Below are 22,289 nucleotides of genomic sequence, written 5' to 3' on the forward strand. Positions count from 1 at the left end.
AAGAAGGCCATGACTTGGGGAAACCCTACTTTTTCTGGCATTCACTGGTGTGGGTCTTCTAGCAAATGTGACACACTTTCGCTTGTACAGATCTGTTACATATTTTCAACCCAAACCAGGAAGTCTCACCCATAGCTTCTTGTTCTGGCATTTGTGCACAGCTTCCTATTTGGCCACTGGAAGTGCCTGAAGCTCATTCATATGTGATGTGTCTAAAAAGTCCGGTGAACTCTATCAGACAACAAACGAAACAAATGATAGGAGGGTGGTTTGAAAGGTTCTCGGAATCGCCAAGAGAGGTCAGCGCTAGCACAATGAGTTGTTCACGTGATATTCATTGGACTGTTGCGTGTAAACATGTGCCATGTTAGTGCTCTTGGAAGACAGCTGTGGTGGAGACCTGGCTCTGTTGTTGTTCCAGCATAGTGATTTGCGAAAATGGAAAAAATCAATATTCAATCAGTGATTAAGTGCTTCGTAAAGAAAGGTATGAAAGCAAAGGACATTCATGCTGATTCCCAGAATACACAGGGGGACTCTGCTCCTTAATATTCAACTGTTGCCAAGTGGAAAAAAGAATTTAAATTTGGTTGGGGGAGATTAGATGATGATCCGCATAGTGGTTGGCCAAGGTGTGTCACTACTCCAGAAATCATTGCAAAAGTGCACAAAATGGTCATGGAGGATTGCCGATTGAAAGTGTGTGAAATTGCTCACGCTTGCCAAATGTCATCTGAAAGGGTATATCACATTTTAACTGAAGAATTAGAAATGGAAAAAATTGTCTGCAAAATTGTTGCCATGGCTCTTGATGTGAAGCGATGCACACGTGTCCTGTCACCTCGGCAAAATTACACGAACTAAGGTATGAATTGTCGCCACACCCACCTTATTCAACTGATATGGCTCCATCAGACTTCCATCTCATCCCAAAACTGAAAATTTTTCTTGTTGGATGAAGATTCACTTCAAACGAAAATTGAAAGCCAGAGTTGACAACTATTTTTGAAGGCCGGGAGGAAACTCATTTTTGAGATGGGATCAAGGCAGTGGAACATCGTTGGACCAAGTGCATTAATCTACAAGGAGACTACATTGAAAAATTAAAAAAATTTCAGTGTTGTAAGTACTTTTTTTCTGTTCAGTTCTGAGAACTTTTCAAATCACCCTCGTACATCAAATGTTCTTTATTGCCCTTCAAAATAGTCGCTACCCACTACAACACACTTTTGCCAACACTCGTACAGCTTCTGAAATCTATCAGCAAAGGCCTCCTGTGGAATCGATCACAGAACAGCTGCCACAAGACGTTTGATGGCATTCACGTCCGCACAACGTTTACATTTCATGGCCACCTTCAAGTGGGGAAACAGAAGTTGGCAGGAGCCAGATCAGGGGATTATGGAGGGTGTTCAAGAACAGTTACCATCTTCTGCGCCAGGAATTGGCGCACATGGATCGCGCAGTGTGCAGGTGTGTTGTCATGGAGCAGCATCCATTTTCCGGTCCTGTGCAACTCGGACCAAACGCTGGATATGTAGCAATCAGTTCAAAATGGACTGGTAAAACACAGCATTAATGGTCTGACCTACAGCAACAAATTCCTTGTGAATGATGCTGTTGTTGTCGAAGAAGGCGATCAACAGTGTTTTCACGTTGGATTTTTGCAGACAGGTTTTTTTTGGTCATGAGGAAGATGGTGAGCACCATGACATCAGTTGCCGTTTTGATTCTGGATCAAACTGGTAGCACCAAATCTCATCTCCCGTGATGATGGTGCTCAGAAGCAATGGATCCTGGTCACACATGGAAATGAAATCACCAGCAGTTTCCATCCGTTTTGCTTTCTTCTCATCTGTGAGCTTGTGTGGCACAAATCAGGAGCAGATCTTCCGCTTACTCAAATCATCGTGGCTGATGGTGTTCATCATGTACTTGCTAATGCCCAATGCCTCCGCAATCAATGTGAGAGTCCGATGCCGTTCTTGTGCCAGCATTTGTCACACTTTCTCGATCTTTTTTGAGGTTCTGATTGTCGATGGCTGACTGGAACGTGGCTCATCCTCAGTTGTTTCCTTCCCTTCATGGAATTGTTTAAACCATTTGTAAACACATTTTCTGCCCCAGCTGCCCTCCCGTACACCTGCACCAACATTCCATGTGCCTCTGTTGCAGTCTTCCCCAGTTTGTAACAGAACTAGATGTTTACACATTGCTCTATTGTGCCGTGACACTTCCTCTCACACTGACTACAGTCAGCTGATTGCAATCTGTTTACAGAGCCAATCACATGCAGTGCATGCTGTGTATCGATTCTCCTCAAGTCTCTGAAGACCACTGCGCATGCACGCACACATGCTCCAAGTTGCCGTTCAGTTATGGCACCATTCACCAAACTTTTTAGACACATCATGTATAAACAAAAACTTTTTACATTAACTATTGTCTACTGTCTAACCCATTGCCCAAGCCAAAGAGAGAGAGAGAGGAAGAGAAATTTTTGTCTGCAAATTATCTGTACTTTCTGTATCTATAGAAAAGTAACTGAGTTTATATGCTACTGCTTCTTTTAGAGGACAGGTGATGCGAGGATCCACAGTAACAAGAAACTGTAAACCATGTAATGCTGCAGCCAGTATTGTTGTTCCTCCATTCCTGTTAATTTCAGATGTGACTGAGTTTGCTTTGAATCGCCACTGGTGATTATCACTTGAGTCTACCTTTGTTGACAGCTATATCATTCTGGTAATGTTTGTTAGAATGACAGAAAATAAATAAACCCATTGTTACACTAGCAGGCTAGAGTTATAGTATTTTGTATGTATAACTAGCTGGCAAATCCCGCATTTATCGCGTATTCATTTTACCAATTTTCTAATAGAAATGAAACCATATATGTACCCCTGCAGTAGACTTGGTTTGAGTTGATCCAGGACAGTTTCTGTATGTTGGGTGCAGCTGCTTCACGTGTCTGCAATGCAGTTTTGTAAACATTTCTATGGCAACACTTCTTCGTAACTCTATAGACAACTATTGTTTTGGCCTACAGCCATTTGTGCTTTGCAGTTGAAAGCTGTCAAAAGCACTGCCAGGTATCACGGATTTCCTTAAGTTGACTCCAGTGTAGAAGTATTTAGTAGTAAAGAATAAATGTATTAAAAATGCATGCATGATACAGCATGTTTTCATGCATCTCGGTGTTTATGGTGTCATAACTCTTGAACTATGGGTCACACAATGATATATTTTGTAGGTACATTCAGCGGTATATGTGGATACTGTTTGTGAAATAAGTTGCGAATAAAGTTAGTAACAAGGAAGTAATAAATTTAAATGTCATGTGTGATACATCAGTTTTTCATGCATCTCAGTGTTCACGACATCATATCTCCCAATCTGTATGTCATACAATGATATAATTCTGGAGTTACATTCTGCAGCATATGTGGATACTGTCTGTGAAATATGTTGCTAATAAAATTAGTAGCAAAGAAGTAATAAATTTAAATGTCATGCATAATGCAGCAGTTTTTCAAATATCTCAATGTTTATGGCATCATATCTTCTAATCTATGTGCTATACATGTCACACAATGATATAATTTTGTAGGTGCATTTAGCAGCATACGTGTATACTGTCTGTGAAATATATTGCAAATAGAGTTAGTAGCTCAGAAGTAATAAATTTAAATGCCATGCATGATTTGGCAGTTTTTCACGCATCTCATTGTTTATGATTTTTTTCTCTCCTGAACTATGATAGGTAGGTGGTTCTTACCCCCACAGCACTTGTTGCCTGACAGTAAGGGATACATGTACCAAGTTTGATTGAAATAGGTCCAGTGGTTTAGAAGAAGATATGGAACACACAAACATACATCTGTTTTTATAATACAGGGCTATGTATGGATTTCTTCAGTAGTCACAAACAGAAAAGATATTCCCATGTATTGTAAATTCCCGGGTGAGAGCAACTGAAGTGTGTGAGGACTGTGCAGTGGATACTGAGCTAAGTAAATGTTTGCATTAAAATTGGTGGGTGCCCGTCTTTTATATCATAATGAGGGAAGTGATACTGTCACTAAAAAAAAAAAAAATCATCCTTCACACAATATTTAATGTGTATTATAAAGGTTGATACCATATTGCAGAAAATGTTGTTTTCTGTGAGAATGAAGCTGCAGCTGTTAATGAAACATGATGGGTAATATGAATATTAAAGGATGTGGACTTCAGTCATTGTACAATGATGTATTTGTGAATAGGAGCGATCATGTGACTGCAAAGAACAACACAAAATATCCGAAACATGGAAATTCTCACATTTGTTACAGTGATGAACACGTGTAAATCAGACTGACATAAGATCAATATGATTTAAATGAACTGAGGGCATGACACTCTGATAATTGTGAGTTTGTGTGGTTGTGTCTCTCTGATGGACAATGCCATAATCCATTCAGTGAAAACCAGCAAAGTCCATACTGCAAATACTGGGAAAACAAATATCATCATCAGTTATAGAGCAGTGGCTTCTCCCACAACTTATCAGAAAGTGCGATTGGTGCTGCTGTTTGTCAGTGCCCACAAGTCTGCAACCGTTTGTTGTGAATCAGACAAGAATGCAAAACAACATGGAGACCAAGTCATTACAGTCCTGCAGAGGTTAAATAGGCACTGATACAATCATACATTGCAGAGAAAAACAGTATATTTAAAATTGGCGATGTTGAGAATCTTAGAAATGAAGCTCTCAAAAGTACAAAAGTCTCTGCTTGGGCAGACTGATAAAGACATGCAACTCGAAGATTAATAATGAGAAATTAGCAAGAATTCTGTTATGGAGCCTTTCATCATAAATCTTTATGAAACATACTAATCTTAATCAAACTATGAAGATGATGAAGTGAATTTATTAAACTGTGGCTGTTAAATCTGTGGTTGGACTGCAAATTATTACTAGCCAAGGCTCCATCTTTGGAACAGTGATTGTGTTTATATAGATAAATAAACCTCTTTTAGCAGCACATAGTTTATTATTTTTATTTTGGCCCCTGGCATATATCAGTGTTACTACACACACACTTACCCTAATCAGATTAAAAAAAGTGATTGACAGGTAGAGGTCTACGGAAGAGCTACCATAGCAGTAGCATATCAGAGTATGAACTTGGTCACATCTTCTGTTGTGTTTGTTGCTGTGGATGACAATTACAGTTGTGGACATAACTACTGTGATGAATTTTCATTATGTGTGCTTTTTTTTGCTGTTGATTTATTTATTATACACAAAAGAATATCTCCAGCTAATAATAGTAAAAACGAATTCCGGCCTGAGCTGCTGAGTTGGTGGTCATGTGTGCATGAGGTGTGCTTGCTTGTGTGTAAGAATAGTGTGTATTTCTCTTTTGCTGATGAAGGCTCTGGTCAAAAGCTTTTTATGTGAGTGTCTTTTAATTGTGCCTGTCTGCAACTCAGTGTGTCATCTTTATGATAAGTAATTATGTATATTTTTCTACAAGATGGAATAACATTTGATCTCATTGTTGTCATCTTTGGTTGTCCATCAATTTCTTAATTTTCATGTCCAAAAATCATTTCTAAGTCTATTTTTCTTGTTGTGTCCTATGATATTTCTGTCACGGTACCAGACAATTGCACTGTCTACCAAAGCAGTAGTTTATTGCCTACTATGTGCACAGCATTTTAATTGGGGTCTCTAAAATCTAATGTATAATAGTATTGCTAAGCATGTGCATCCCATTCAGCCATCTGCCTAGGCTGAAATGTCAGCACACAGACAGCAAACAGAACTCTCTCTCTCTCTCTCTCTCTCTCTCTCTCTCTCTCTCTCTCTCTCTGTGTGTGTGTGTGTGTGTGTGTGTGTGTGTGTGTGTGTGTGTGTGTACAGAACCAATGCTCAGCTGCCTTCTTTCCTGCACACCACCCTAGACTTCTTCAGAATAGTGATAAATCCTTGAATTGGGAAAGTAAAAAAAAAAAAATGTTAATGGAACATACCTGAACAACATTTGTTTTGCAGATGACGTTGTACTGTTTGCCTCTAGTGCCAATAAACATCAAGTACAAATAGAAGAATGTAATAGAGTAGATCTGAAAGAAGTTAAAAAATCAGCTACAATGAGACTAAAGTAATTTATAACCAACATACTGAAAATAAAATAGTACAAATTGACGTTATCATTATTGAACTGGTAGACGAGTGTTTGTATTTAGAACAGTTGAGGAGAATGACAATGAACTGCAAAAGAAACAAAGGGAAGAACAAAAATGGCAGTAAACTAAATAGGATTTTTGAGGAAAAGTAATGATTATATAGCTTTCAGGCCTCCTGCCATTATTTTCTTTGGTTAAGTACAGCAAAAAGCTTGACTCATTTTATTTACTGTAGAAATATTTTTCTAGTCACTAATTTGCAAATTTAATAAAAAATATTTTCCTGTATTTGCAAAAGAGCATGACAATTCATAGAAAATGCCTTTCAATGGATTCGCTACTTGACTTAGAAGTTTTCTTTTATTAAATGATTCTAAGACCTCAAGTATCTCAGTACCTGTGAAAGGCATAAATAGGACTAACTCTCTGATACCATTTCCATTGTGTTTTTGTTATTGCCTTGGCACCAATTCGTTTTGGCATGTAATTCTATGTTTTTTAATCATGAAGTGTTTGTGACTACAAATATAAATTTAATTAATGTTAATACCATTATATAATTACGTGGTAAAAGAGAAAGCAACATTTGTGTTTCTCAAATTGTTATATTTTTAAAAAGTATTCCATCAGAGGCTCATTATTTCAGTCCATTTGATTAACTCTTCAGAAGCAACTGAATATGATGAATATTATTTGCAGGAGTGAAAACTCTCACCTGCCAAGCAGAATAAATGATACTGATAATCAGTGTGAGATAGCAGACACCAATAAACCCAACAGTGCTTTGAAACATTCTTCCAGCAGCAGTAGTCTCCCTAAAAAGCATGTAGCCTTCCAAGACTTATGTAAGTATGACAGTTGTAAATGTGTTTTTAAATATAGACTGACTACTGTAACAATGAAACAAAGAGAGGTCATACCATACCAGTTTTATTACTGTTTTCCATTTGAAATGCAAGCATAAAATATAAGTGACAGTGGTTTGTTACAATTATAAATATTTGTTAGCTTTCACTTTTGTTAATTTTTGGCATTTCAGTCTTTAGTTTGTCCCATAAAAGTTTTTTCTTGCAGACTTTTGTGTGTAATAACTTTTCTCTGTACCATGACAACAGCAAATATCATGACCACAATACAAGAATGAAAAACAGTTTGCACATTAAAGAGAAGTCTGTGGTTCAAAAAGGAGTTTATTACTCCAGCAGTAAGCTGTTTAATGCGCTCCCACCACATATCAAATGCCTTCATAAACAATTGCCAAAATTCAAACAAGTTCTGAAAGAGTACCTAACAGAGAAATCTTTTTATACAGTTCATTAATTTTTGAGATAAAATAAATACCACTACTAAACTCACAATTGTTTTACAAAAACTCATTTTGAGCACTATCATAGCCATTAAAAATCTGGGTTTTGGAATTCATGTGTTTATTTATTGATTGTAATACTTAACTTTGCTTCCTGTATATATTACTGATTCTTCCTCAGTGTGGCACAACTTTGCGTTAATTGAGTGTATGTTTGTAACCTGATATTTTATTTACATTATATCTTGTATTGTACTTGTGTAAGTTACCTCTGAGCTATATACAATTTGAACCATTTCATATCCTTGTGATTTCCTCACTATCTGGACCTAAAGAACACAAAATAAGTAAAAATAAATAAATAAATAAAGCTGAGCTTGTTTAAGTTTGAAAGTGCTATTTGAGCTGTTACAGTCTCTGATAATGTGTCCAGCATCAAGAGATGAAATGCTAGGGACAGAAACATGCTATGGAATATGGATTGATGCCCATAAAATAAAAATCACCATGGACACAAATACTGGCCCTGAAAGCTTGCATTGTATAGCACCTTTTTTATCATCAAAAACTCTTACTGCTAGCAGTGTTAAGTATTTTTGTATTTAAGTTGTCCTGTTGTGCCTCACATTTTGGGAATATTTTCCTTGTTAAGTGCAATTTTACTATGTTGTGATATGTAAATCATAATGCTTGGTTTGTGTGAAATGATGCATCTCTCTGTGAACTGCAGGGATTTTCAATAACCTGTTATTCAGTAACTGGCAGAAGCTCATCATTAACACCCACTTACACATGACAAACTCATTCAACTTTAAGAAGGCTGCAATAACAGAAACCACTTGTACATCTCTCCTTTCATATGAGAGGAGTGACAGTGGTGTTGAGAAACAGCTGAAATCATTAAAATAGAACAAAGCTCCTGGCCCCAATGGAATCCCAATCAGATTCTATACCAAATTTGCGGCTGAGTTAGCCCCTCTTCTAACTACATACTGTTGTAAATCGCTCAAACAAAAAAACCATACCCAGTTCTTGGAAAAAGGCACAGGTCACACCTATCTACAAGAAGGGTAGTAGAAGCGATCCTCAAAACTACTGTCCAATATTCTTGATATCAATTTGTTGTAGAATCTTAGAACATATTCTGAACTCAAACATAATGAGGTACCTTGAACAGAATGACCTCCTCAGTGCCAACCAGCATGGGATTTGAAAACATCAATCATGTGAAACCCAAATCACACTATTCTCACATGCTATACTGAAAGCTTTGGATCAAGGCAACCAGGTAGATGCAGTATGTCTTGATTTCCGAAAAGCATTTGACTCGGTACCGCACCTATGCTTACTGTCAGAAGTGCGATCATATGGGGGTATCAAGTGAAATTTGTGACTGGATTGTGACCTTCTTGGTAGGGAGGACACAGCATGTTATCTTGGATGGAGAGTCATCAGATGTGCCCCAGGGAAATACGATGGAACCCTTGCTGTTCATATTGTATATTAATTACCTTGTAGACAATATTATATTAAAAACAGGCTTTTTATAGGTGACACAGTTATCTCTAATGAAGTACTGTCTGAAAGAAGCTGCATAAATATTCAGTCAGATCTTGATACGATTTCAACTTGATGCAGAGATTGGCAACTTGTTTTAATGTTCAGAACTGTAAAATTTTCCACTTCACAAAATGAAAAAAATGTAGTGTCCTATGACAATCATATCAGTGATTCACTGTTGGAATTGGCCAACTCATACAAACAAATAACTGGACAGATAAAAAATCTACTCACTAAGCAGTGGCAGAACACACACATAAGACATTTGTAACTGGCAAGCTTTCGGAACCAGTGGCTCCTTCTTCAGGCAGAAAGGTTGAAGGGAAGAGAAGATGGGTGAAGGAAAAGGAGTGGAGAGGTCTAAGAAAAGGGGCAGATTTTGGGAAAGTCATCCAGACCTGCAGGTCAGCAAAGACTTCATTGGACGAGATTTGCAAAGCTGAGAGTTTGAAGGTGGAAGAAAGGGCAATATGCATACAGACATTACTGCTTAAACATCATCATGAGTTAATGAGAGTGAAAAGCTAAGTGCATTGAACATAACAGAGGTGGGAGGGGGCAATGAAAAATTGAGAAGGACAATGAAAGATGTAGAAAACGAAAACATAGTGAGGCAAAGAGTAGTTACAGTGAAGAAATACTGAGACCAAAGAAATTAACATAAATTTAGGCGAGGTGGGTGGCAAGAACCGAGGACTCGTTGTAGTGCTAGTTACCACCTGCGGAGTTCTGAGAAACGTGTCTGGGGGAAGAATCCAGATGTGTGTGGTGAAACAGGCGCCGATGTCATGAATGTCATGTTGTAGAGCGTGCTCTGCAACAGGATATTGTGGTGGCGCCCCCTACGATCTCTATATAAGCGGCGGCCCCAGCTCCTAGCAGCCAGTCGTCGACTCACCTCGGAAGATGTTCTCCGTAGTTGAGAACGAAATGTCAGGGAGAAGAAGTTCTACAGATCGACCGCGGCAACTTAGCCCGGAAGAGTTTACTGATAAAGACGCCGGCCGTGAAAGCCTACATGGAAGGATATTGCAAGTTGCCATAATACACCCCCTGCCTATACCCATTCATCCTGATTGATAATTTGTTGGGCCGATGTAGAAGGCCGAACATGTTTACATAACAACTGGTATAATTACGTGTTGTTTCACAGATGGTTCTCCCTTTAATAGTATATGTTTTGCCAGTTACAGGGCTGCTATAGGTGGTGGTATGTAGGTGCATAGGGCAAGTCTTGCAGTGGGGACACTCACAGGGGTAGGAGCACAGGGTAGGGAGATGATTGCAGATAGAGCATAGGTTCTGACCAAGAATATTGCGGAGGTTGAGAGGGCAACGAAAAACTATTCTAGATGTGGTGGGCAAAATTTCAGACACAATGGATCTCATTTCAGGGCATATTATAGGAATTCATGGCCATGTTGAAGTAGCTGATTAACACATTCCAGACCAGGATAATACTGTGTCACAAATGGGTGTGCTCCGAAGTGGTTTTTTGGAGGAATCAGCAGTAGCAGGATTCAGTGTGATGGCCAGGGAAATCTGCTTTGTAACTAGGCTAGTGGGGTAATTACATGCAGTGAAGGCTGAGGTGAGAATGGTGGTGTACAGTTGTAAAGAGTCTGCATCCGCACAAATATGTTTGCCTTGGATGCCAAGGCTGTACGGGAGGGAACATTTGACATGGAAAGGATGGCAACTGTCAAAATGTAGGTACTGTTGTTTGTTGGTAGGTTTAATGTGGATGGAAGAGAATAGGTGGCCTTCAGTGAGGACAAGATCAACATCAAGGAAAGTGGCATGGGATTCGGAATAGTACCCTGTGAAATTTAATAGGGAGAAGGTATTCAGAGATTCCAGGAATTTTAGCAGGTCAGCCTCATCATGAGTCCATATGCTAAAGATGTCATCAATGTATCTAAAACAAACCACGGGCTTAAGACTTATGAATCCCAGGAAAGCCCCCTCAGAGTGACCCATGAAATGATTGGCATAGGAAGGAGCCATCCTGATCCCTGCAGCCGTGCCCCTGATCTGTTTGTATGTCTGCCTCTCAAAGTTGAGTACGAAGGATGGCACAGGTCTTGAATCATGTGGGCACTGACTTAGGAAATGTTCAGCAGCAGACAGACCATGTATGTAGGGGATGTTGGTATAGAGTGACTTGGCGTCAATGGTAACAAGCAAAGTGTGTTTTGGGAGTGGGATGGGCAAGGATTTCAGACGATCTAGGAAATGATTGGTTTCTTTGATGTAGGAGGGGAATATTTATACTATGGGTTGCAGGTGTTGATCAACTAAGGCAGATATACGTTCGGTGGGTGCTTTGAAGCCAGCAGCTATAGGATGGCCAGGATGATTGGGTTTGTGGGTCTAAGGAAGAAGGTAAAGATGGTGGTGCATGTTTTGGGTGGGGTGAGAAGTTCTGTGGATTGAGGTGTTAGTCCTTGTGAGGGGCCTGAGGCTTTAAGAAGGAACTGCAGGGCAGGTTGAATCACAGAGATGGGATGTTGATGGCAGACACTGTATGTGTCAGACAGCTGGCTTAGACCTTCACTAACATACTCCTTTTGGCCAAGTACTACAGTGGTAGATCCTTTGTCTGCTGGGAGGTTCATGATGGAGTTGTCAGCTTTTATGGAACATAGAGCCTGGAGTTCTGCAGAGGACAGGGTAGGGTCATGTTGTAGGGATCTGTGGAAGGGCTGTGAAACAGTGCTGGATGTGAGGAATTCTTGGAAGGCATGTAACAGATGATTTTGAGGTAGTGGTGGTGGATGAAGTTGGGATTGTGGTCTGAACTGTTCAAGGCAGGGTGCAGTGCCAGGTTTGCTGTTGGAAAGGTTTTTGGATTGGGTTGCAAAGTGATATTTCCTATGGATATTACATGTGAAGGAAAGTAGCTCCTTCACCAAAGGAGCATCTTCAAATGCAGGTTTAGGGCTGAAAGTGAGCCCTTAGATAATACGCATAATTCAGGAGGGGAGAGTGCTTTAGATGAGAGGTTAAGGGCACTGTACTGTTGGGACTGGTTCTTGGGGTTACGGGTTATTCTTGGTCTGGGAGGTAGTGGTGAAGGCTGTGGGATGTTAAGGAGGTTGGCCAAGCTCAGTTTGTAGGAGAGAAGTGTTGGTTGATGTTGTGGCTGTATAGGAAGCTGCAGAGGGACAGGAAGGGAAACACTACAGTTCAGATAGTTTAGGAGGAGGTGAGATAACTTTTTGAGATAAAGTCTGGCGTGTTGTTGCAGTTTGAAGTTGGCTAGGTGGATGATACCATTCAAGGAAACATGAGGGGCAGATAACTGCAGGATTTTGTAGAAGGAGAGAAGTCTGGTAGAATGTAAATTGGCAGATGAGGCATATAGGTCACAGATCAGCCAGGTAAGACCAAGAGATTGGTATATTTGAAACTGTAAAAGAGCCTGGTGTAGTGTAGTATTGCATCCAGAAACATGGACTTACAATGTTAGGTCTTTTGGAGTAACTCCAAGGAACAGGCAGATTTCAAGAAACAGTATGTGGGACCTTAGTTTTGATAGTAAAAGAGCATGTTTTCAAAAAGAACAGATGTAATATGAGATGGGATTCATCATTGCAAGAGAGGACAGTTTGGAGAGTTAGAAATCTTGGAGTGGCAAATAAATAAGCAAGGGGGTGGAAAAAATAGAAAAATGGAAGAATAGCCAGGAAAAAAGTTGGAAAAATTGGAAAAATTCATATGAAAATCATTAATAAGAGGTAAGGAGTGTGTGGTCTACATGATATGAAAAAAAAAGTGATTGGAAAAGAAAAAAGGAAAAATCTATTGGGAAAGTCATGAAACAGGTGTAATTTTAAGAACTGTGTAAACAGAAGTGAATGTCATAGGAGAAAATGTAAACTACTTACCTTGGCAATTAAAGTGACGTAACAGACAGCGATAAAAGTCGATCAGAGCAGTTTGCCAACAACCTTTTCATGGGTTGCTTTGAGGAGGCTTTCCTTGAATCCATGTCTTTAGTCACTGGTTTGGTTTAGATACATTGATGATGACTTTACCATGTGGACTCATGGTGCGGCTGACCTGCTAAAATTCCTAGAATATCTGAATACCTTCTCCCTATTAAATTTCAGATGGTACTACACTTGAGTCCCATGCCACTTTTCTTGATGTTGATCTTGTCCTCACCGAAGGCCACCTACTCTCTTCCATCCGCATTAAGCATACCAACAAACAACAGTACCTACATTTTTACAGTTGCCATCCTTTCCATGTCAAACATTCCCACCCATACAACCATGGCATCCAAGGCAAATGTATTTGTTGAATGCAGACCCTTTACAGCAATACACCACCATTCTCACCTCAGCCTTCACTGCACATAATTACCCCACCAATCTAGTTAAAAAGTGGATTTCCTAGGCCATCACATGCAATCCTGGTACTGCTGATCCCTCCAAAAAACAACTTCAGAGCACACCATTGGTGACTCAGTATTATCCTGGTCTGGAATGTGTTAATCAGCTACTTCAACAGCGACATGACTTCCTAAAATATCCCCTGAAATGAAATCCATCGTGTCTGAAATTTTGCTCACCACATCTAGAATAGCTTGTCAGACCCTATGTTCCTTCTGCACCCACCTCCCTAACCTATGGCTCCTACCCCTGTGACCGCCCCCACTGTGAGACTTGGCCTGTGCACCCTCCTACCACCACCTATAACACTCCTGTAACTGGCAAAACAGGTACTACCTAAGGGAGAGCCACCTGCGAAATGACATGTCATATACCAGCTGTTAGGTAAACACTGTTTGGCCTTCTATATCGCCATGACTACCACCAAATTATCAATTAGGATGAATAGACATAGGCAGGGGGGTGTATACTGGCAACTTACAATACCCTGTTGTAGAGCATGCTCTACAACAAGACATTCGTGACCTCGGCACCTGTTTCACCACATGTGCCATCTGGATTCTTTCCCCAGACACCAGTTTCTCAAAACTCCACAGGTGGGAACTAGCACTACAAAATATCCTTGGTTCTCACCTTCCACCTGACCTTAATTTATGTTAATTTCTTCTGTCTCAGCATTTCTTTACTGTAACTACTCTTTGCTTCACTCCGTTTTAGTTTTCCACATCTTTCATTGTCTTTCCCATCAATTTTTCACCGTCCCCCTTCCACCTCTGTTATGTACAATGCACTTAGGTTTTCACTCTTATTAATGCGTGATATTTAAGTAGTAATGTCTGTATGCATATTACCCTGTCTTCCATCTTTAAGCTCTCAGGTTTTCAAATCTCATCCAATGCAGTCCCCAACAGTCAGTCTTTCCCGTACGGTAAGTCTCTCCTGACTCATGGTTCTGGGTGACTTTCCTGAAATCTAGCCCTTTTCCTAGACCTCTCCGGTCCTTTTCCGTCACCTATCTTCCTTCCCCTTCATTTGTTCTGCCTGAAGAAAGAGCCACTGGCTACGGAAGCTTGCCAATTACAACTGTCTTTTATGTGTGTGTTCTGCTGCTGTTTGGTGAGTAGATTTTTTGTCTATCCAATTAAATAATGTTGCCAGTAATTGTTTGTTTTCGTTGCTATAAATAAATACCTGGGTGTAATGCCTTGTAGGGACATGAAATGAAATGATCACTTAGATTCAGTTGTGGCCAAAGCAGGTGGTAGACTTCGGTTTATTGGTAGAATAGTGGGGAAGTGAAATCAGTCTACAGAGGAGATTGCTTACAAATCACCCGTGTCACTGATTCTAGAATATTGCTCAAGTGTGTGGGACCCATACCAGATAAGACTAACTGAGCATGTTGTACGTATACAGAGAAGGGCAGAATGAATGGTCACAGATTTGTTTACTCAGTGGGAGAGTGTCACAGAGATACTAAAGAAACTGAAGTGGAAGATTCTTGAAGATAGACATAAACTATCCCGAGAAAATCTGTTAACAATGTTTCAAGAACTAGTTTCAAATTATTATTCTAGGAATATACTACAACCCCCTATGTATCGCTCATTTAGGGATCTTGAGGATAAGATTAGAATACTTACTGCACACTCTGAGGCAATCAAAGAATCATTCTTCCTATGCTGCGTGCATGAATGGAGCAGGAAGAAACCCTAATAACTGTTACAATGGGACATATCCTCTGCCATGCACCTCATGGTGGTTTGCAGAGTATAGATGTAGATGTAGATGTAGTTATAGATATTCAATTTCTTCTCACCACACCGTGACTGCTGGTGTCACTGACCCAAACTGTTGACACAGGGTACGATGGACGGTTAGCCTTATATTGTTGATGCCAAACACACACACATGCAGTTGCAGAGTGGAGTGGAGTTGACTGCAGGAACAGTGGTGGCTCACTACAGAAACACCATTTTCTTCATCAACCATACACACTGCCCCATAAAAGAAGTAAAGTTTCCAGAACAGAAGAAGAAAACAAAATGAAACTCTATGGGTTGAGAGGCTGTTTTAGATGTTATTTCAGTGATTAAAAAATCAAGTCAAATTTGCAGATAATTTCACTGTATGACCCCACCTATCTGTATGCCTGAATTTCTGAGTGCATGCCAACATCACACAGCCAGTTCATAGATATGTGTGCAGTTTGTGGACAAGCATTATCCTGTTGGAAAATGGCACCATGAATCTGTTGCATGAGAGGTAACGCATGGCGACACAGGGTGACAGTGTATACTGTTGTGCCTTAAGATTTCCTCAGTCAGTACTGACCATGACATGAAGTCATGCCTGATATCCCCCACACCTTGATGCCAGAAGTAACACCACAGTGCCTCTCCAAAACATTGGAAGAATGGGACCTCCGCCCAGTTTGCTGCCATACTTGCCAACAGTGGTAATCTGGGATAATGCAGAATCTTGAATCATCATTATTCATTGAAACACAGCTGTTAGTGCTGTGGTATTAACAGCAGCCTAACTCCACTAAACTGGTGGTAAGTCTGGGGTCCCACAAGGTGTGGTATAGGAGGAATCAGAGGAGTAACACCTTGTTAAAAAAATCTTAGATCACCTAGCCTGGGTAATAGCACCATGTAAGGGCTCCTAACCAAGAATATGATAAAGGTCACAGTGACAGCTGTGGCAGAAAACGAGTCCTTTGGAGGCATAGCTGGTAGAAGAGGCACTCTCTCTCTCTCTGTCTCGGGGTTAATTAAGAGGGAAGTTGCTGCATTTTAGCTGATTGGGTTGGCTCTGTGAAGGCTAAGGAAGAAAATCCTACTTAAAAATCACACGTCCTCCAGCAGAGGTTGTATGTAAGGCTGACAACCCACCCACAGAAAAACATCTGTTGTGAAACTTCAGAAAAGGGATACCAGACAGATCAATCAAGATGGACTTTGCATGGAAATAATTGATGGTAATGGACAAATAAATAGGGGGAGGGGGGGGGGGGGGAGAAAACATAGAGAGTAAGCTAGATTTATTGATTGTAACTTGGAATGTGGGACTTATGTACTGCCTGGGAGCCGTGAGAATGCTGCTGGATCAAATAACAAAATTGAAGTATGGTGTCATAGTGCTGCAAGAACTAAGGTGGTGTGGAAGTGGGATTCTCGAAACGAGATAAGCTAATATATTTTACAGCTACAATGAGAGGAAGTACAAGTTTGTCACAGGTTCATGGTACATCACCAACTAAAACATTTGGTAATTGGCTTTACACATACTAATCCAAGATTATTAACTCTTAGGGTAAAGGGGAAATTCTTTAATTACTCTATAATTGATGTCAATGCATTAATGAAAAAATCGGAGGAAGAAGAGAAGTAGCACTCTATGAACTTAAGGAAAGAATATGTTATGGCATTAGAATAACAGCTGGTGCCCCAAATGCTGAAGCGGTGAAAGAACAGATCTTTAGATCAACGCTAGGACTTTAGAGGAAACATATTATAAGTAATGATAACAGAACAAGGCTTATATAAATTGCAGCACCCAGAAATATAGTGATGGGTTCAACACTGTTCTCATGTAAAGAAATACACAAAGGAACACTGACATCGTCAAACTGACCATGCAAGGCACAGATCAGATCTATTGGGTGTGAGAAGCCTTAGAGGCCCAAGTATAGATTTGGATCATTTTCTGATTTGGGTTTGAATGAAGGTTAGGATCTCCAGTGCAGTGCAAGGAATACAACCCAGTATGACTAAATATACTGTAGTATGTTTAGAATCAACTAAAATTAGAGAACAGTACCATGAGAGGATAACACAACTACTCAAAAAAGCTGGAGAATGCATAAACATTGAATACCAGTGGGAAATAATTAAAGAAGCAGTGGGGAAATCAACAAATGAAATGCTAGAAAGTGAACTAAGGCATATGAGGTCTCCATGGTTTGATGCAGAGTGTGAAATAGAAAAGAACAAGGCATAAAAAAGATCCTACAGTCACAGTGTGCAAGAAGCATGATGAGAGACTATAAAGAAAGAAGATTGAAAAAAGGGCCAACTGAAGAAGAAAGAGAGAGTGCGTGGAAGCAAAATGAATTGATGGGCCTTCTGAAGAGTAAGGATGAGGCAAGGAAATTTTAGAGAGGAATGAATGCAACATTGAAACCCTTCAGTGGTAAAACAAGCCTGATAAAATATGTATGGGGAAAGAGATACGTTGAAGATGGCACCAACACTTTGACAAATACCTGTACCCCAGAATAACAGATTCATCAGGGTTACATGAAGGAGCTAGGTCCACCAAACCTAAAAGAAATGAGAACTGCCATGAAGAAACTGAAAAAACAACAAGGAAGCAGGAAGAGACTGTATCTCGGCACAGCTGCTTAAGCCAGGAGGATCGAACTTCAAGGGATCTCTTTAAAGACAATTACTTTGATGTGGAAAGGGGGGAAAATGCCCACCAATGGAAAGAAATAATATGCCCCATATATGAGGAAGGTTAGTTAGAATCAATAAGCTCCTAATTATTTAAAGATGTGAACTTACATGTACAAAACAGCTGCAGACATCTGATTACTTTACAAATGAGTTAATGTGTTAAATGTTTGACATTAAGCAAGAAAAAGTTTAGAGAAGGTTTGAAATAATATTTAAAGTTTGTTGGAAGTCTCTAAGTGTTATCATTATGGAACACTAGTTGAAGAGAGTCTGGAAAATTTCACTCCATTTTAAGCAAAAGCAAGTCTTTCAAGCATCTCATTGTTTATGATGTCGTATCTCTAGAACTATATGTTTTACAATGAAATAATTTTTCAGGTACATTCAGTGAGATATGTAGATACTGTCTGCAAAGTTTGCTGTAAATAGAGTAAGTAGTAAAGAAGTATTGCATTGAAAAATTGTGCCTGATGCAGAGCCCCCTGTGTGTTCAAGGATTAGAATAGGCCCGAGGTATTCCTGCCTGTCATAAGAGGCGACTAAAAGGAGTCTCTCACGTTTTGGCCTTTACGTGATGGTCCCCTATAGGGTTTGACCTGCATTTTTCAAAATGTTCCCAAAGAGTGAGCCAATTGGGAAAGGGCGCCTTACATGGTGCATTGTGTCCATCATGCACCGAGACCTATCGCATCCTTCGTAAACGCGGATCTGCACTTCTGCTCATTCTCCAACTGTTGGGTGAGGTCACCCTCCTGGGTGTGTATTTTTCCATCAACTGTGCAATATCGTTTTCTGCACTCACAATGATAATGGACTTATTTGCTTGGTTGCACCTGATATCCAGCACGGTAGCCAGGCCGTTGTAGTGGGGCTGCCATGTACCCTGTTGGTTGTAGCCCCCGACCACACAGGGATCGCTCTGCTGATACCTGCACCGTTAACCCCCCGTGTATGCCAAGGAACAGATCCCCATCTCCCTAGGGCATCGGGACTCCTGGCAATGGCCATCCTGCCAGGTGGCCTGTCATAAGAGGCGACTAAAAGGAGTCTCACACGTTTTGGCCTTTATGTGATGGTCCCCTATAGGGTTTGACCTGCATTTTTCAAAATTTTCCCAAAGAGCGAGCCAAACACCAGCAGTCTCTAGGCGTTCATGGGTTCAATTCAGTGCACAGAAGTATGACCCTAAATCGTTCCCTCCTTGGCCACATCGTGGGAGGACGACAGGCTAAGGATGGCGAAGGCTCTTATTCACCCCAGTACCTTGTATGTTCGAGAGCTGATGGGGAATCTTTCACAATGATGAAGCTCCAGTTTTTTGTTGAGCATTTAGAGGACAAGTTTGGGGAGGTGGAGGGCTTGTCCAAAATGAGATCAGGGTCAGTCTTGATTGAAACAGCACCCTCTGCCCAGTCACGGGCGTTACTCACTTGTGACAAGCTGGGGGATGTTTCTGTAACCATCATGCCCCATAAGACCTTAAATATGGTCCAGGGTATCATGTTTCACAGGGATCTTCTTTTGCAGTCCGGCGATGAGTTGCGTGCCAATTTAGAACATCGAGGTGTACATTTCGTTTGCCGTGTCCACCACAGGGTCCAAGGGATAATCAGGTTACCACCAGTGCCTTCATCTTGGCCTTCGATGGTGATACATTACCCAAGAAGGTCAAGGTGATGGTCTACCGCTGTGATGTAAAACCCTATATCTCTCCCCCAATGCGGTGCTTTAAATGTTGGAAGTTCGGTCATATGTCTTCCCGCTGTACTTCCAGCGTCACATGTCGAGATTGCAGATGCCCGTCATATCCCAATACTCCATGTGCCCCACCTCCCATCTGTGTCAACTGTGAGATCACCATCCGCCTTGCTTGCCAGACTGCAGGATTCTCCAGAAAGAAAGGAAAATCATGGGGTACAAGACCCTGGACTAACTGACCTACACTGAGGCTAAGAGGAAATTTGAACGCCTACATCCTGTACGCATGACATCCTCTTACACCCCCGCTACAACAGTTCTAGCCCCATCAGCTCCACCAACCCCAGTCACCTCTCAGAGACAGAAGACTACACCTGCCACTTTGATGGTGAGGGGCACTTCCCTCCCTGTTGCTCCTGCACCACCTACTTCAGAAGCAACCCCCCCCCCCCCTCCCCGCCCAAACATCGAGGATGTCCGTCCTCATTTCTGAGCGAGAGAAGAGTACAACTTCTTCTGCTGCTAGCTGCTCTCGCTAGGAAGGGGTCCCTTGGCTCACTCCCTTCACAGGTTTCTGCTAGTGTGAAAGATGACACCTGCCTGTGGTAGAAGAGCTCAGAAGCAGCTGGTTGCAGGGCTTCACACTCATCCTCAGTCCTGGAGACTGAATCAGTGAAGTCCTCCCAGCCAGGGAAACCCAAGGAACAGCAATAGAAATCCAAAAAGAAGGTCCCCAAGACCAAAGGAATTGGGGTGGCACCCAAACCACCTCTACATTCAAGCTCTGCGTCTGCGGATGAGGTAGAGATTTTGGTGTCCAATGAGGACCTAGATCTTGCCAGACCCTCAGACAAAATGGATATAGACTACTCAGGCAAAAAGTCGGTGGCAGCAGAGGACACTGAGGCGTAAACTGCCTCATTGAATGTTCTATGCCTTCCCAGTCTCATAATGATGTTATCCTCCAGTGGAATTGCAGCAGTTATTAACACCGCCTGGCTGAGCTGCGGCAAATGTTAAGCTTTACACCTGTTTTCTGCATTGCCCTCCAGGAAACCTGGTTCCCGGAAATGGACCTCTGCCTCCATGGCTATAAGGGATACTACAGGAACCATAGCGACTATAATCGAGTGTCAGGTGGAGTTTGCGTTTATGTCCTAAACGCAGTCTGTCATGAACCTTTGCCCCTTCAAACCCCTCTTGAAGCTGTGGCTGTCAGAATAAGGACAACACAATAAATAACCGTCTGCAGTGTATATCTTCCACCAGATGGTGTAGTATCCCTGAATGTATTAACTGCACTGACTTATCAACTCCCTAAACCCTTCTTACTTTTAGGAGATTTAAATGCCCATAACTCCTTGTGGGGTGGCACTGTGCTTACTAGCTGTCTCTTAAATACTGGGGCCGCCACACATTTCAGTGTGGCTTGAGGTAGTTACTCAGCCATTGATTATCAATTTGCAGCCTAGGACTTCTCCCATCTATCCACTGGAGAGCACATTACGACCTGTGTGGTAGTGACCACTTCCCCATCTTCCTGTCACTGTCCCAGAATCAAGCCTACGGATTCCTGCCCAGATGGGCGGACTGGGAAACTTTCACCTCTGCTGTCACCTTTTATTCTACCCCACACGGGAACATCGATGTGATGGTTGAGCAGGTGACTACATCAATCATTTCTGTGGCAGAAAACACGATCCCTCGCTCTTTAGGGTGCCCCCGGCAAAAGACAGTTCCTTGGTGGCCGCTGGAAGTTGCTGAAGCAAATAAGGAGCATCGGCAAGCTCTGCAGCAGCATAAGTGGCACCCTTCCCTGGAGCACCTCATAGCCTTTAAATGGCTCTGTGCTCGCGTTTGACATCTTATCAGACGATGGAAGCAGGAGTGTTGGGAGAGAGATGTCTCGACCATTGGGTGCCATATGTCACCTTCCCTAGTCTGGGCAAAGATCAAACGTGTTTTCGGGTACCAGATCCCAACAGGTGAACCCGGTGTTAACGTAAATGGTGTGTTATCTACTGACACAAATGTGATTGCCAAGCACTTTGCTGAGCACTGTGCTTGAGCCTCTGCATTGGAGAATTACCCCCCAGCCTTTCACCCTCTCAAACGCCAGCCGGAAGGGAAAGTCCACTCATTCATTACATGCCACATTGAATCCTATAATGCCCCATTTACAGAGTGGGAGCTCCTCAGTGCTCTTGCACATTGCCCCGACACAGCTCCTGGACCAGATCGGATCCACAGTCAGATGATTCAACATCTCTCATCTGACTACAAGTAACATCTCCTCATCATCTTCAACCAGATGTGGTGCGATGGCATCTTTCCATCGCAGTGGTGGGAGAGCACCATCATTCCAGTGCTCAAACCCAGTAAAAACCCACTTGATGTGGATAGATATCGGCCCATCAGCCTCACCAATGTTCTTTGTAAGCTGCTGGAACGTATGAGTTGGCAGTTGGGTTGGGTCCTGGAGTCACGTGGCCTACTGGCTCCATGTCAGGGCGGCTTCCGCCAGGGTCGCTCTACCACTGATAATCTTGTGTCCCAGAGCCTGCCATCTGAACAGTGTCTTTCAGACACCAACACCTGGTTGCCATCTTTTTTTGATATATAAAAAGCATATGACATGACCTGGCGACAGCATATCGTTGCCACATTATACGAGTGGGGTCTCCG

At 41.6% G+C, this 22,289-nt stretch overlaps 1 protein-coding gene across 2 annotated transcripts in view; it reads left to right on the forward strand.

The window, feature by feature from the left end:
• Positions 1–22,289, forward strand: part of LOC126458436 (cilium assembly protein DZIP1-like) — a 289,883-nt gene that overhangs the window by 234,740 nt on the left and 32,854 nt on the right. For both annotated transcript variants that reach the window (XM_050095490.1, XM_050095491.1), the window contains exon 14: positions 6,877–7,022. In XM_050095490.1, coding sequence (XP_049951447.1) covers positions 6,877–7,022 — 146 coding nt within the window. The remainder of the gene's footprint in view (positions 1–6,876; positions 7,023–22,289) is intronic.

The sequence above is a fragment of the Schistocerca serialis genome, chromosome 2 (genome assembly GCF_023864345.2).
Source record: "Schistocerca serialis cubense isolate TAMUIC-IGC-003099 chromosome 2, iqSchSeri2.2, whole genome shotgun sequence".
In the NCBI taxonomy this organism is placed as follows: domain Eukaryota; kingdom Metazoa; phylum Arthropoda; class Insecta; order Orthoptera; family Acrididae; genus Schistocerca; species Schistocerca serialis.